Source organism: Salvia splendens, chromosome 6 (genome assembly GCF_004379255.2).
Source record: "Salvia splendens isolate huo1 chromosome 6, SspV2, whole genome shotgun sequence".
Taxonomy (NCBI): domain Eukaryota; kingdom Viridiplantae; phylum Streptophyta; class Magnoliopsida; order Lamiales; family Lamiaceae; genus Salvia; species Salvia splendens.
The window spans coordinates 4514803-4532619 of NC_056037.1; the positions used below are offsets into that span (position 1 = coordinate 4514803).

Here is a 17817-nt window from a genome sequence, read left to right on the forward strand (position 1 = left end):
GCTAAGTATCTTCTTTGATAGACATCTTTTCTTCAAGGAGGCGTGATTTTGGTTTGGGATTAATTCATTGTTAGGTTTTAGCTAGGGTTTGGAGGGAGGGTTAGCCGACATTTTAGAAAGTGAAGGATTCAAATTGCTTAGAGTCCCAGGGAAGGGGGGGTCGATTGTATGACGATCCGAAAACTATACTTATTAAATTAGGCTTTTGGAGTTGTCATCGATCTTATGTTGCTTTAGCTCCACCCTAATCTTTTAGGGTTGGCATGGGGTTCACTCTTTGTCTTTGTGACGATTATGAGTTATGACGTCATTAACTTAGACTAATAAAAACTTCATACCGTTTATTATTGAATAGTTTGAGGAAAGCGTGTATAAGATATATACTACTATGAAATACATTCAACATTATAAAAATGACATTGATTAATTAGTTATGAGTTTAAGATTTCATTTACTTAGGTAGCAAGTGGTACGAAGAAATGTACTAAGTAGGAGTCGAATCGAATGGCATTCCCGATGTTTAGTAGTATGCCATTTGCGATTATTAGTAGGGAATGAACAAGGTAAGAAATGTACATGTACTCCGTATAACTTACTCTATCCGTTACATACTAGTTGAGTTATTTCGTCATTTTGGTACACTCCGTAGTATTGAAGTCATTTTCATTTTTAGTAAAAATCAACACATTTCTTCCCAATTCCTTTACTCTCTCTTATTTTATTATCTTTTCATCCATCTACCTTTTTCATTTCCTAGTTTATTATTCATTTACTTAACTCACTTAACACAAATTTTCATAAATACGAAAAAAATTCAATCCACTACCAGAACAAAGGGGGTAGTTATTAATTAGTTTCTCTTCCATGTTAGTTGAATACGTATGTTTATTTATTTTATTAAAATTCATTATACTATTTTTTAATTGATACCTGTTATTCAATTTTTTAATTAACCAGATTAAGTAAACTATCAAATAATTATTTTTAGATTTTGATAGGAAAATAAATTTTTTACGGAGTAATATACTGGAGTATCTATTTTTTTAGTAAATTACTACTACTTGTTTTAGGATCTATAAACTGATATATACTATTGCGAAAACAATTGTTTTAGGGGTTCATGCACATAATTGTATGTACAAGTATCGTAATTCATTAGTAGCCCTTATCCTCCAAAAAGAAAAAAAAAATCGGCACATATTTATCACACACGTACTTGATAATTAAATTGAAACTTTTTTAAATTTCACCTGATGAGGATCGAGGTCTTACCTTAAATGACAAAGCTAAAGTAGCCAAAGATATGTAACTATTTTCATTTTAGATTTTTAGTGATTAAAACAACTTATAATCTTATAAAAAGTATTGTTGGAGATTTGACATTCGGGATATTATATAATTAAATCAGTACTATTATGTCAGCTTGAGGAAATTCAAACACGAATATGGCTATTTTCTACAAACGAGTAATTTTGAAGTAATGTTAAAAAATTGAAAAATATCTAGTAAATAAATTATTATATTTACCCATTAATAAAGTTGTACTAGTAAGTTTGGATTAGATGATGATATTGAGTGACACCAGTGAGAAAAGTAGGGGCTGTCCGTATAACTGAATTCGATTTTATTATACGTCATTTATTGCCATTTAAGCTCATTCAGTCAATACGTTTCGGCAGTGAATTTGATTTGTTAGATGGAAAATGATTTTGAGACATTATGGCAATGCCATAATGAGGACTATATAGTAATTGAGCATTATATTATTATTTTTATTTGAAATAATATTATGTTTAAATACATTATTACCCTTTACATTAAATTGTTCATTAATATACTTATTTAAGGACATTGCTCTAATTATGCATATTCAATTCTTTTGTTAACATGCAAACCATATATTACGATTGATGACAATTCTTTTTTTTTTCATCTCACCTTTCAATTCATTTATTTAAACACACATATTTAACGTTTTAAAATATTATAATTCCATTGAGTCTATATATTTAGTGTTCATTTATCTATTAATAAAGGAATGATATACTTTAATAGCAAATAAATTATAATGGATTTCTTATCAAATTAGTTGTTATCATTTTTATTTTTTTTAAAAATAGCTACATAAAGTATAAAAAAATTGTTATCTGACTTTAATTAAATGTAAATAATCATATTTATAACATATGGCCAGAAACAATTACATTATAATTAAATTGTAGCAAATTTTAATATTGATAAATTTATTTTTTGTCACTTTTTATTCACAAGAATCTTTATAACATATGAGAGTTTTTTTGCTCAATTCACCATAACATGCTATACATTTAGATATGATATATGATGTAATAATACCAACTGAATTTAAGAATTTGACTTAAAAATAATAAATATTTTTTATTTTCTTTAAATACTTAAAATTTGGAACGTTAAAATCGAAGCTCAATCTAAAAATAATCACACGTTCTTAACTCGTCTCTTTAATATTTTAAATATATGTGGATAATATTTTCTGTTTTTCTTAATAAATTCACAACATGCAACAAATTAAAATTTAATATGTGGTGTATTAATACTAATTGTGTATGCAGTTTTGAAATAATTTCATAATTTCAATTTTAATCGTTTACTTTCCAAGATTATAATTTTTAAAATTTATGATTTTTGGAACGTTATGTTGAACCCCCGATCACAAAAATAATCACACGTTTTAAACTCATTTATTTTATATTATAAATATATGTAATTATTTTTTTTATTTTCTTTGTAATATATTAGAGTACTTAGGTCAAATTCATTGTAACATGCAACAAATTAAAATTTGAGTATATGAGTGTAAGAGTAATAACTAAGTTTACGGTTTTGATTTTAAAATTTTCATAATCTAAATTTTAATTCTCTACTTCCCAAATTTTAAATTTATTTAAACTCTCAACTCGTCTACTTTTTTATAAAATTATACGATTAGACTTCTTGGATCCACTAACTATGCAATAAATTAAAATTTGATATATAATAGTACTAATTATTTAGTGCTTTTATTTTAAGAATTTTATAGTTTTAATTCTTTACTTTCAAAAATTTTAATTTCTTTTAAAATCTTAATTTTTGAAATATTACATCAAACCTCAATAAAAAATAATCACATATTCTTAACTCATCTATTTAATATTCTAAAGACATATACTTAAAGTTTTCTCTTTTTCTTTACAAAATATTATTGGCTCATTCACTATATTATTCAACAAATTAAAATTTGATAATCATACTGATTGAGTTTGCGGATTTGATTCTAATTCTTTATGTTCTAAAATTTTAATTTATTTAAATTCTTAATTTTTGGAATACTACAATCGGACATCGATAAAAAAATATAATCGCATGTTCTTAAAAGTCTATTTAATATTTTTAAGTTATGTAGTTAATATTTTCTCTTATTTTAGTATAAATATTACTATAATTCTTAACTCAGTTCGATATATCATGCAACAAATTAACATTGATATATGACGTGGAGTATTAATACTTGTTGAGTTTGTATTTTAAAATTTTCATATTTTTAATTTTAATTTTTTTTACATTCAAAAAATTTAATTTCTTTAAAGTCTTAATTTTTTTAATATTACACCTAACATCATATAATCATATGTTCTTAAAATTTTAAAGCTATTTTAATATTTTCTTCCTAACTCTTTATATTAGATAATATTAATAAAATGAGTTTATGATTATTTATATTCTTAATTTTAAATCTCAATTAGTTGATATATGACACAATAAATAATTTAAAACGTGAGTAGTAGTCTATCCAATTATTTTCATAGTATTAAATAATTCCTAAAATTATGGAATATAATCTTATTTTTTTGGAAATAATAGTAATAGTATATATCTGGATATATTGATGATGAGAACAAAATAGTGCATATTTCATGGTATTGTTAATGTTAGGGTAAAATAGTCTCAATCTAAAAAATAGTTATGGCAAAAAAACATTGGGGTATTATGGCATGGAGACATTATGTCTCTAAATCACTAACCTTGTTAGATATAATTAGAAAATAAATTTCACCTGAAAATACATTCACAAGGCCATAAACACTCTTCTTTTATTTGACAGAATTATGCAATTACTTCAATCTCTCTCATATCAATATAATTAGAAAACAAAACTCCACCTGAATATACATCCAAATATATTAATACTCTTCTTATTTTATAGAAATACTAGTAGATGTAATTGCTTCAACCTCTCTTACGGAGTAGTATCAAATTTGGAAAACTGATACAGGTGAACAATTGTATCCTTTTCCTTTTTTCTTCAGAATAAAAAATTAATTGGTCACTTAATGCTATGAGTTGTAGTATTGAGTTGGTTAAAAATAGATTAATAATACTCTATAGTCTATTTATTAATTGGGAAATGAAAGAATTTTAAAGGTGGTGTAATGGTAGGCTCGAATCCAAAACATTTGATCTTAGACATTATCAATCTACTACCACTAGCTAGACCAATTCATGTCTGATACAAAGAGGAATATATCATTTTCGACAACATAATTTATGCAATGTTGATTAGATTTTTACATGGAGGTAGATGATACTGTTTTTGGTTTTAGAAATATGTCACTTTGAATATAAGATATCTCAAAAAGAGAATGTGTGTTTTATATGGGACGATGTGAATTATTCCTTGGTTCTTACGAGTGACCAAGCCATTCTAGAAAATCATTTCAAAGTATTTTAGGTATTTCATTTTAGAGCAGGCAATTTCAATTAATGCTATATTATTCATGCAATTCTAACTATTTATGAATTAATTTTGATAGAGAGGTGCACGTGCGGCTGTTCCCATACATATAGACCCCATCCTAACGAGAATTTATGAGTTTCCACGAAATCCATTTCAAAATTCAAAAAATGTATATTTTGATTGAAAATACGTATATTGCTAAATTTCTTAACGAAAATCTTGGTTGACAAGTAAATTAATTTATATGACGAACGTATAGTAACTTAATTGGAGAAAAAAAAAATTATAATTAGTAGTACATAATGTCAAATAGAGTACTTTGATAAATACCAATGCTCAATATTGATACGAGCAAATAACAATGTATTCTACTCATTTTGATACAGATGTAATGCAATGGGTGTTAATTAAATGAATTTCGTACAAATATTTTAGTTTAGTGCTCAAATGACATAGGATAACAATTTTCTTTAAGAGAAGAAAATTACATACATGGATCCATACAATTCTAATACTAACAAACAAATTCGTTTACTTTTTTTTACTCACAACAAGAATCAAGATGAGATCACTGTGGAAAAATGTTGATTACTTATAAAAGCGTGAAAATTCAATACTCATTAATGAACATGTAAGGACTGAATTCTGATGCAAACGTAGTGTGGGGACTAATCTCAATGAAAATGATAGAGCATACATAAATTTTATAAATGTACGTTTATATGAATCCAATTAAGAAAAAGAGAAAATAAAAAGTGAGACATCATTTCTCCAGAAGAAAACAAGAGGTTCGAAAAAAAAATCAAGCTGACCATAATGAAGCAAATTATGAACCTCGATTTGAGTGATTTACTAAATTGGGTAAACTCTGCGTTACATTGCTAACAAAAATTAGGTAAACCTAGTACAGAAATAGATCTGTTATTATTAGTTTCTGCAGTGATGCATTAGACAATCAGTGATGCATAAAAAATGGAGTATCTAATTCATGAAGCAACAAAATGGAGCATCATTCAAAATGATGAAACCTTTGTACCAAATCATATTCTTCATTCCATTTGATAGGGGCAGAATCATAATGGAATCAGTTGGTTGAGAGTTTTGTTCATCATTTTGATGTCCAATGAGGTTGACAGAAAGCAAAACAATTCAAAATTTGGCATTCCTGATTCATACAACATAAATTAAAAGCAAGTAAAGTGAACATATCTTTAGCCAGGGACTCCATCAAGAAGCGAATAATGAATTGGCTTCGGACGTGAATGGTTTAGTTCAGCGCCCTGTGAAATGCAACCTGCAACGAGGGAATGTATTTTATGATTTATCTATGCAACATGGTCCAGAGGTACCAAAGTAATCAGTTGGATGAATGAATGAATGAATGAATGAATGAATGAATGAATGAATGAGAGAATTTTGCATGTGATACTGAGCATGATTTGCATTGCATGGATGTAGACTCGACAAATTAATTGGCATGGTGATGAGCGAGCACAATCTTAGATACATACCGAGGTTGATGTCTTCAGCAGCTCCCTTATGGCCATAGTTGCATAACATGAAGCTGGGAGGGTAAACCCCAACTTGAGGGCTGTCTGGCTTTCCTGTGACTCAGAGGTCTCAGTTTGTGTATCATCTTTTATGTTTGCTGATATATTGGTCTCATTGTTGCAATTTTCTGCCTCTGGTCTGCAACCATGAGGATTTTCCTTTTCATCCGAATCTCTGACAATCCTGGATGCACGTGACTTGGCAATAACGTCCATATCTGTCTCGGCCAGTGGTAGATTTGGATCTGTGTACTTGAGCAATTCCCTACAGAGCAAGAACAATAAAATTTAAAAAAATCGAGAAGACCATCAGCACTACAAAAGGAGTATAGACGAGAGTCAAGAATACCACTCAAAATCCTTGGGCTTTTGAAACACCCGCCTATATGCTCCAGTCATATTGGTTAATGAAAATTCCCTAAACAAGCAGCAAGCAATGTAGACTGGTGAAAGTAATCCATGAAAGCCATCTAAAAATCGAGAAAAAAAAGGTACTACCGAAAATTGAAATATGTGTTTGGTGGGTATAGGTTGCAGAACCCACAAACACTTACGAGATTCAATACTTAAAATCATGTGAATAACTCACTTTGAATTGTGTGCACTCTCCGTCAAGCTGATACCATCCTGATAGGGAAGCACATTGAGATTTATAAGATAATGCATACGAGAGAGAGTTATTATAAACTAGTATTGCCTCATGCTATACACCTTTAATTTTTATAAGGCAGATTGTTACACTTACATATGACATATCAAAAGAAAAATCAGTTGGTTGTAAAAATGGAAATTAAAATACTTAAATCATACTACTATCTAGCATGATGTCCAAAATACATATAACAATAAAATATATTCTTATATTTTAACAAAAGTGACAAAAACCTATAACTGTTTAAGTTTAATTTTATATTTCTATAAACTTATTTACGTATGAACAAAACATAGTAATTGTTGTTTTTGGTTGTCCTTTTCATTGCTTTTCTCATGCATAGTTTCTTATCTATGAATTTTTTATCCTTACTATACTTATTCTCAGAATACAAGTACTACTACCTTTTTAAATTATACCCTAGCTATACAGTTCCAAGTAGGAATGAAGAAACCTACATATTTCCATCTATACACGCCTGTCACTTGTAATCCACGTGAATTCAATTGGCAGGATAAAGAGTAAAAAACTTCACCTTTTTCGCCAAGTCATGATAGATTTTTCCAATTTTATTTGATGGATAAGACACCCTTGACCTGTTGAATGCATTATAGAAGCTTAAGCGGCCATATATATCAGCCCCATTGAATTGGGAGATTTTTAAGTGATTGAGAAAAGATCATCAAAGATTTCTAATTTTCTAGGTCTAAGCTGGCCAAACTTTACCCTGGTAAAGGAAGGACAATATCTTCAATAGAATACTTCTCAGCAGCAATATCCTCCTCACTTATAACCTGTACATAAGAAGGAAGTGATACACATTCTCTATCATGATTAATTCATAGTACTACTGATTGACAAAAAAAACCGGACTTATTGCGCCCTATACATACTTCAGTATTTTTTAGTTTTATCCCATGTTATTTTGTGAAGGGTGTGAATATTTACTTTTTTTCGAAATATAACAGGAAGTTTGAAAAAACTAAAATATTTGAAAGACGGAACAAAAGTTGCACTGTTCCTATCTATTATATTAGCCAGACTCATAGTATAAGTAAACATGAGTTCAACTAAATATTTAATGTGCATAATTATACCATAATGAAGCAAATTATGAACACTAATTTGAGTGATTTACTAAATTAAGAGCCTAACCACAGTTTCCCTGTTATTTTCTCAAACCCTGTATTTATAGTCCAAAACTTAAATCATCAATAGGAATAAGCTTCAAATAAGACGAGGTTAGAGTTTAATAGGTAACAAGGCCCCAATTCGCCTGAACATACCAAAATCAGATGAAAATTAGATTTCAACAAACAGATTACACGTATGCGAAGCCATGTTCACTAATTTCAGATTAAAATACTCATTAAATCTAGCATGGATATACTTGCAGAACAATACCTTAACAGATGCATTTTTTACTTCAGAAAGATCAGCCACTGGTATGTCTTCAATAGTGCAATCAATATGTATATCATCATCGCCAGCATCATCTTCACACTCCAAAGGAGATGTTAATGTTTCTTTGTCATTATCTTCTTCTTTGCAGTATACTAAATCACCCAATACAACCTGGTTGAACCCTGCATTTGTTTTATATGCCATAGAAGAATCATGAAATTAATATCAGGTATACTCGTTTCCCCAGCAAGTAAAATTATAATCAAGCCCCAAAATTTGTAATGAAGATTGAAGATCAAGTACAAGACACAAGACTTCAAAGATTGCTGAAAGATCAAGTGTGAAGAGAAGAATCACATAGTAGAATTAAAGACAACTAATTTTGGTTTGATTTAAATTTAATTTTGTACACCTTTTAAAATTTATTGATCAATTACAATATTGTACTACTCCACAGTATAATTTTAGTGTTATAACGTAGTTTTATAACTGATCTAACTAGATGATATAGTAGATTAAGTTTAAAAATCTGGGTTCATCATATTGTGTGACTAGTGTCCCGTTTTCCCAGCAAATGTCATCAACTTACATTTTCTCTTAAAACTCCCAACTTACATTTTCTGTTGCTTGATTACATTGTAGTCCCCAAGATTCCTTGTTTTGAGTAAGGAGATGGCTGTTAAGTTTTGTTTTAAGTTAAGTTCAATATTAACTTGGAACCATTAATGTCACAAATTTGTATAGGTGTTTTCTTAATCCTAATTAATAGTGCTATGAAGATGGGTCTACTAAATCACCTTACAGAAAGAGATAACAGAAAACTCTAAAGCCTGCATACCATAGTTTTGAACTCTCATACTCGCTGCATGGTTCCATAAATAGCTCTGATAACTATGCACAAACCTGAAAGTTGAAAAACAGTACACACAACGTCACTAAGTGGGAAGAATGGGATTTAACTACAGAAGCGTTTTAACAGAACAAATCAACAATATGTGAACAAGTCAACAAGTATGTACCATCAATTTTCTTACAACAGCTTAACACAAACATCAACATAAAAGGACAATCAAATCATCAACATTTAGCACTTTAACATTACTTTCAATAAAAATTCATTAGCAGAATTGACAATTGGCCTTGCGTTGAATTAATGGAATTCTAATTGCCAGGTGCCTTGACAATGGTTCTTCTTTCTTTCGACTGCAACTCAATAATTTATAGAATTCATTTAAGGGCTAACCTTGCTGTGTCCCCAACTACCAGCGTTTCAAGAAAACAAATCCCCAACTAAGCGAAAAGATTGAGTTGTGTCTAACTTGACATAATTCAGCGACGGTACGATGAGTAAATATGGCAGATTCTTATGTGGATTACAGGAGTAGTTTAATTAAGGTGGATTTGTTTTTTTAGGGTTACTCATGTTTTGTGCACCCCTAGTGGTACATAAATCAAACATTTCTCAAATTGAGGGGTTTTAAGGAAAACATGAAAGTTGGGGACATAATATATAATTATAAAAAAATCCACCCCAATTAAACTATAATCCACCTAAGAAGTAGGAATCCGGTTCCGGATTATGTCAAGCAGTTGAAACCCTTTTTTAGAAAACACGAAAAGTAGGTGACACAATACATGATTAACCTTTTATTTAATCATCTGAAGTGATAATTAGGAGCTATGAAGCGTGAGAATGCCCCCCGGGTCCACGTATTTACGTCCCCATATTGTATCATACGTATTTCATATTCGACTCCATGCTTCCTAGGTTAGGAGTTAAAATTTTGTACATTAATCAGTTTATTAGAGTAAATGATGCTGTGAGTCTCAATCTTTTTATCTTCAAACCAAAAGCTCATAAGGTACTCTTTACACCATTACATATGGTTTCTATCTAAATAATCTACTGATGACCCTAGTTAACACAACTAAGTACCTTAAAAGCAAGCAAAATCAATATTTATAAACCCATAGAGTGCAAAGACGAATGCTGATAGCAAAAAACAACATGAAGGCAATGATAAAACTTACATCATTCTCAATGTCCTAGGTATTGCCAACAAAGCTTGTAAGTAATTCCCAGGACACTTTTGGAAGCATTGCAGCTAAATATCAAGGAAATGTAGTTTGTCACGATCAACAGATAGAGACTCAAAGCGTAGAAGTATGATTCAATCAAGTCAAAGAGAAGAACAAGATAGTTTGACCAGCATAAGCAGAATAGCATATAGATAGCTAATAAGTTAATACGACTTAAAGCTTAAAACTGCTGCAGTGCTGCTTCAGACATAAGTTTACATTGTAGCTTTAAGCATACGCTACCTGAAATTTACCTAAAATGGCTTATCCATAGTTGCTTGAACTATTTTATACATGTATGTAACATGAGAATATACAAAGATGAGCACTTTGATGTGAAGTCAGCCAAATAAAATGCGGTGATCAAAAGGCATGCTCAATCTGAGGAGCCATATATGAGTGACGATAACATCACAACTCAATATGGGTATGAGTCGTACAGCATCTGTAACGAGTATAGATGTTTCAGGATATCAAAGTTATGAGGGTTTTGTAGGTCATGAACCCCTTAAAGTATATACTAAGAAGACGGTATTTTGAGGTTGTAATGTTGTTGCAGAGACCATCCTGAACCTCATATAAGTGCTACGTCGTCCCAGGTTATTCAACCTATACCTCATTTAAAGCATACAGATAAATCTGGTGCGTTTTTAGTCAATAATCCACCTCAGAAAAACCATACTTTTCACCAATATCCTTTCTACGGTAACAATTGCATTAAGAAACAAGATGCAACATATAAAACTGAATAAACCTTTTAGATCCACCTTGCAAGTTCCAAAGCCTTTAGGGGCATTGTGAATGTTCTTTAGCTGACAATAAGTGGGCACGAGACAAGAATTTTCTGTAAAGCTTCTAATCAGTGTGTACAAGTTAATAAGCAAGCCTAATCAGCCAGGGTCTTAGAAGATCCGGCAGGGCTGCAAAGGTGTCTAATGCTAGTCTTAAAGCTTCCAGGTATTCCCAGGTATCATTTCATTTCCCTTACTAAGTCATCAAGCTTGGTGCTTTTCAATTCCCATTTGCTCTGGAGAAAAAAGTTACTTGCCTTTTTTGTTGATTCAGGAGGTGGCATTTAAATGTAAACATAGTTGGATGACATTGCCATAATAGGGTGTCAGATGCACAATATAGGACTTACAATAGCACGTTCTGCAACAAGATATCTTGGTAACTGCCTTAAAGTACCCTCACTGTCACCACTCTCCTTGTAATATTCTCTTATCTGTCTTGTGGCATCCTTCTGTGATCAAATATTGCAGTCAAGAAGCAACATGCAACAATTTAACCAGGACATTCTTTTCCAGGAATATGTAAATAAGACAGCAATGCAAAAGGATATCTCCTTCTCGCGGCTCCAAAATCATGCTTACAGCAGCTTTCCATTCCCCTCGCAGTAATGCGGCTCCAATGAGATGTGTTGCTATAGAACTGCTTCCAAAGCGCTGTAAACACCAAACACAATTGTCAATTAATGCAGAAAAACAGTTTTCAACTTCATGTAGCAGAAACACCATCCATGGTAAAAAGTTGAGAGCTTAAGTCATAGATATAAGCAGGCATAATTGAGATCTCAAGGGTCGAGAGAAGCTAATATCACATTATCACTTAACTGATAATAATGTCTTTTACCGGCTTTTTTTTCAAGGAAAAGGCTTGCTTAAGGAATTCATGCTTCAAAGTGGGATATCCTTCAGGCCCACAAAGTAAAATAGGAGAGACTTTGATATTATCATGTCAAGAGAGTAGGGAACAGTGAAGCAGATAGATAGATTATTTTGTATTGCGCATGTGAACTATCATAACAGGAACACACAAGTTTCTGGTAGCTCCTGAGAGTCCAAACTCCAGAGTGGGTTTTGTCAGTCACCTACATTGAAATGCATTGGTTGGTTCAAATCAGCGTATCTAGGTTGATAGGTTGATGAGAATTAGGAACATGAATCCTTAGACAGAGCATATATTCTTCACCAACAGTATGGACAGGGGTAACTAGAAGGTTGGATGTAATAAGTTAAAATATATGGTAGTAGCTGAAGTTTCTCCTTTGTAGGATTTGTCAAAACGTGATTGATATTCCATATGCTATTATGGTTATGGGGCCTAAAACTGCTCTCAGATCTGTAATAAAAAAATTGACAGTATGCACAGAATTAAACTTAAAGTAGGAGAGAATCCTTGGATCCATTAACCTGCAAACCAAAATAGTTGATAAATCCATTCTCCCCTAAAGAAGTAGCAGCTGCTCTAATAATATCTTCATTCTCAGCACTGATGCTTCTGCACAAATAGGAAGTGGAAACATTGAAATGTAGATTCATCATGCATATCCGCATATTTTATAACACAATCAGTATATTTACATTTTCATGTCTAACAAGACGATCACCTTAATGTAATTGTAAATCTATTTCCTTGGAGTTGCCCGAGAACAAGTCCTTCATTAACATGGCTATAAAGAAAATAAATAAATCATAATGGTACAAAATCACAATACTCATTCGATTGCAATGCACTTACCAGAAGTTTCCAACTTTAATACCAATCAATTTCTCATTAAGTGCAGCTAACTTACTTGCCCGCTGCTTGAAAACGGTAACCTAAATGCAAAAACAAATCAAAGCATAAACAGAGTATGGCGTATATAAACATTTTGGAACCTTAACAGGGCTAACTGAAAAAGAAAGTTAAGGCACTCAAATTCTCCAAATCCACTACATCTTCAGAAATCAGAATTTTTGGTTTGATTCAATTCATAAAATCATTGTATTCTGTAATTTCATCACAATAGATTCCAAATTATTGAAGAGTTGGACAGAGTGACAATAAAATTGACAATTACCTGCAAGATCAATTATGACAAATCATCGTACCACAAAAACAAGGAAAAAATGAAACTGTACTAATTCCATCACTAGCAACCAGGATTCAATTTAAAATGTTTGTTGGTTTGTTTGCTTTTTTTAGGTTGAGATAGGGACAAGGAGTATCAATATAACAAATTCTGAAGAATTTATATTGAGTAGAATAAAATAAATGAAAATACCCTCTGAGTGGTTACTGCACGTTTATCCTTTGTGCCAGCAAAACCAAAGGACCTGAGCTGCCAAACAGGAATTGCAAGACATAAAAATTTCAGGTTATACGTCATAGGAAGCAAACAATGTAACAGAAAATTAAATAGATGGATCATGGAACAGATGTTGCATCAATCTAATGATGAATAATATCAATACTAAGCAGTGAAGGAAGCAATTAGTAAGTAGTACAGCAACTTCCAAGTCCCTAAAGCAAATAACTGGAGTACCTTATTGCCAAGCATCTTAGCAAGGAGCCCAAGGGCTTCTTGTGTATCCTTGTTCTCCTTGTAAAGATGAAACCTGTGAATGTAATAACAATTCCTATAATCAAATTACATGACTACAAGGAGCTATAACCTTTAGGGGATACAATGCTTTTTGATAAATAGCTTACTTTCATCCAACTATCAGAAGTACAAACTCACTAAAAGAAACGGACATTGGCCACATGTTTGGAGAAAAGAAATCTACATCTCAATCCTTTTAGTATTATTCCCTACTTTTACTACTACAACTACCTCCACTTATGAACTTTATGAAAAGCATAATTTGCTTTCTCAATTTTAACATGTGACAAGGGTGAAAGGAAATATCATTTACACCTTCAACGATGGTACTCTGCATTTCCCTATTAATCTAACTCATAGACCCAGAATAATAACTACTGTCAAATTGATTTTCAAGTGTCACGCTCCCTCATGAAACTTCAACATTTAGTTGCCATATTGTTATCGTTCTTTAATCACATAAGTTCCATATAATATTTTCTTTTCTAAAGCCAATTGTCCAGTTTTATGAAGGATTCTGGAGATACAAAAGCAAGATCAGACATTTTTAGTCAGCCATACATTAATGTATTATACACATTAAAAAGGTTAAATAAAATGGATAGAAGAGGCATCACCTAAGAAACTTGCCAAGGTTTTCTGGCCAACTACTATCAGAGCCTCTAGAATCATATGGTTTATCATCTCGATTTTTTCTTTTCCTGGAGTTCCTTCCCCTGCCATTATTACTTCCTGAATTTATTCGCACACGAATGCACTTCGATGAAGAATCAGGCCCATCCACTGTGTCAGTAACAAGGAATTTCATTCTCTCCTTGAAGAAGTTATGAACAGCCTGAAAAAAAATAGTGTTTCAATAAACAAAAAAGAGTGACATATCAAACTTCAGATGTACTAAAGTCAGCATAATTTGATCATCATACAGTTCGATGAGATTTTTCAGAGCTCGGAGAAAGAACAATAGATTCATCATCGTTAATAACTCCTGAAACAACTTGATCAGTGAGTTTTTTCAATTTCTCAACATCAGAATCGCCAGCAAGAACTCTGAACGATTCTATCTCTTTGGTATAATCTCTATCCTGTAAATCAGTTACTTCTACTTTCTTTTCCACTGCAATCTATCAGATGAAATTGTAAGTCAGTATACTGCATATTCTTCCATGTATTATTTCACATGAATAACTAAGACCTAAGTGCACACCTCCAACGGAGAGTCCAGTGTAGTTAAATGAATAACATTTCCATCCAAACCCACTTCATTTACAATAAAATCTGAATATCTGAAAAGGAGTACAAAAGTTACACAGTTATACCAGCTTCTGCAAATAATTGCATAAAATTCAAGCGAACCCACTTACTTTAAAAGATGAATAATGAAAAGGTGATGACATTCAGTTTTATTTCATAATAGTAAATGCAAAGTTTATTTCTATTTGTAGCTCTGCAATCAAACCACAATTCAACAATAGCAGGTATTGTTGATTGGAGTACAAGAAACATAATCCAGAAGGTCAATGTATTTAAACATGATAAGCCTCTCTGGTACGGAATAATTGCCAATCCACCTTCAGCAACTGCTCAAACTATCTCATCTACAATAAGCATCAATGGCCTGGTTTACATTTAGGGTGGTGGACGGTTTAGTAGATATAAGGTTTGATATGATAAAATCAAGTAATCCATCCCATGTTTACTTCTCATGTGACAACGACGAAATGATGGATCATATCCCATCTCTTTTAAGTGGATACATATCATCCATCCAGTCATTCCAACCCAGATTTAAACGATCTAATTAATTGACTACTGATAATCTACCTTTATCCATCACAGTAAACAAGGACGAAATGAGTAAATCACAACACTATGCCATATACATATGGATCCGCCATATATATATAATTAAATTCTCCATAACATTGATTCAAATGGGACTGTAACAGTGAAGAATCACAATAATCAATGGTATAACTGTAATCAATATTCATCCCAATAACGGGTGCTAGTGAGCTCCTGTTTTACCTATTGCGATGTGAACATGCAATGTGATAATGTTAAAGTGCATTTGCAGTGTAATACTCAACAAAAATTAGAAAAAGAAAGAAACCTCTGCTTGAGAATTCCTCGGAAGCCGGGAAGTTGAGAAATGTAGCAGAGAATCCCTACTTGAGATTCTTCGACGGAATTCATGCTCATCTCCGGCAGGTGGGAGTAGGGTTTTAGAGAGGACGAGATTTTCAGAAAGGGTTTAATGTTTTTCAGTGATTTTGCAATTGGACTCCTCAGCATTTAGCAGTTAATAACTCTTGTTTTTAAACTAAATAAATTCAAACTAAGTCTAAAGAAAGAAAAAAAAAAGTTATACGCATATGAACTATGAAGCGCGTGGAAAATTATGGAGTAAAAGAGAAAATAAATGTCACTAAAAATCTAAAATGACTATAGCTTGGTAGAATTTCAGTTTGTTAATTCGATGATAAATTATAAATTTAAATTTTTTTCGCTAATACGAAGTGGTGGCGCGTAAGTGAATTTTAGTAGTGGGGTGTGTATCAATGTTGGTGAAATGGATTAGTAAATAATTTAAGCAATGGTAATAATAAAAGAAAAAACATTTAATATAAATAATTTATTTGAAAAAAATAGACGTTTACCATATAAACAGCTAAATGCATAGCGTAGAAAATCCATGTGTATCTCTAGTTCTTCTCTAAATCCCAACAAGCTCCCGGTCCAATTGAATGCCTTGAAGCTCGAGAAACTCATAATATTCTAAATCGCCAACTACTGTTTGACCTCGACGATCTCCATCACGTCACGTCACGTCTTATGGTTTGCTCCACGTTCCTTGTAGCAACAAAATCACATATCCTTCGATTGATCTTTGTAGTGGAAATCTTTGTATCCTTCGATTCACTTGTTGCTAGCTAGTGCTCTCTCAGCAATTATCCTCATCGCGCCACCTGCTTCTTCACATCACTTAACTTTCACATTTAATTACTCCTTCCGTCCACCACTAGAAGTCTCATTCTTTGGCGGCACAGGTTTTAAAAATTATTAAGAAAAGTGGGTCGAAAAAGTTAGTGGAATATGAGTTCCACTTATATATATTAGTTTTAAATGAAATGTGAGTGGAAAAAATTAATAGAATGTGAGACCTTATTATCATTTATGATAAAAGTGAACCGAGATTCCTATTCACGGACGAAGGGAATATTTTAGAAAAAATGAAGATTCATTAGTATATATTTATGGATTTAAGAGCTATCATTGTATGCGATGCGAGCTCAAGTATCCAACTCCATGATTAGTTTCTCCAACACGAAATTAATATTGCTATTTCCCACTATTTTGTCACGCAAATATTAGAGCATCCATAACGTTATCTTCATTCCATCTCCAATTCATCTAACCTCTACACTATTCATGACCCACACCACTTTTTACTCCATCTCCAAACCATCTCATCTCTTAACTATTCATGGTATACTTTTTCAATTCAAATCTAATTTTTTCTAAACAAATATATTAAAATTGAGATGCAATATTATTTTTTAATAATATTCGTATTTTTATTGAAAAATATGAAAAGTACATAATTAAATCCCAAAATTACAATTCCCCGCGGAGGAGGATTCTCAGCTTCTTCATCATAATCTTCGAACGATTCCACCAAAATTCGAAGGATTCATCCCTTGAATTAGTCATACTTCAGTCGAGAATGATTAATCTTTAGAGAAAATAATTTTAGTGAGTCAGACAGTGTTTCTTGGTGTAAAAAAATTTCATGCCTATGCATGGGGTATTTATAGAAGAGTTTTAGGATGAATTTGATAATTAAAAAAAAGTTCTGACTAAAAACGGCAATAAAATGGTAACTTTTGGGTAATTGATTTTTTTTTTAATTTTGGTATTTTCTTCAGTTTTTTCTGATTTTGAAAAAAATAAAAAAAAACGGTAATAAACGACGCCCACTCGCGGGACAAGAGCTCCGCGTGAGGGAGGGGAG

General features: G+C 31.7%; 1 protein-coding gene across 1 annotated transcript; it reads right to left on the reverse strand.

Moving 5' to 3' along the window:
- Positions 1-5765: 5765 nt before the first annotated feature.
- Positions 5766-16128, reverse strand: LOC121806525 (multisubstrate pseudouridine synthase 7-like). The gene is made up of 20 exons (XM_042206590.1): positions 15916-16128; positions 15010-15088; positions 14729-14926; positions 14423-14640; positions 13746-13818; positions 13485-13541; positions 12959-13038; positions 12828-12890; positions 12631-12718; positions 11781-11883; positions 11580-11683; positions 10391-10464; positions 9198-9262; positions 8360-8541; positions 7682-7749; positions 7491-7551; positions 6893-6930; positions 6653-6721; positions 6265-6568; positions 5766-6047 (listed from the first exon to the last, which is right to left on the reverse strand). Exons 1-20 carry the CDS (start codon positions 16095-16097, stop codon positions 6021-6023), a joined length of 2133 nt encoding a protein of 710 aa, XP_042062524.1. The 5' UTR covers positions 16098-16128; the 3' UTR covers positions 5766-6020.
- Between the last annotated feature and the right edge of the window lie 1689 nt (positions 16129-17817).

Bases quoted from the DNA above. Each gene is read 5' to 3' on its own strand.
- LOC121806525 (XM_042206590.1), bottom strand. From the start codon at position 16,097: ATGCTGAGGAGTCCAATTGCAAAATCACTGAAAAACATTAAACCCTTT. The intron at 15,089-15,915 runs GTTTCTTTCTTT...ACTCCTTTTCAG, and splicing joins CGAGGAATTCTCAAGCAGAG to ATATTCAGATTTTATTGTAA. The intron at 8,542-9,197 runs GTATGCAGGCTT...AAACAAATGCAG, and splicing joins TATGAGAGTTCAAAACTATG to GGTTCAACCAGGTTGTATTG.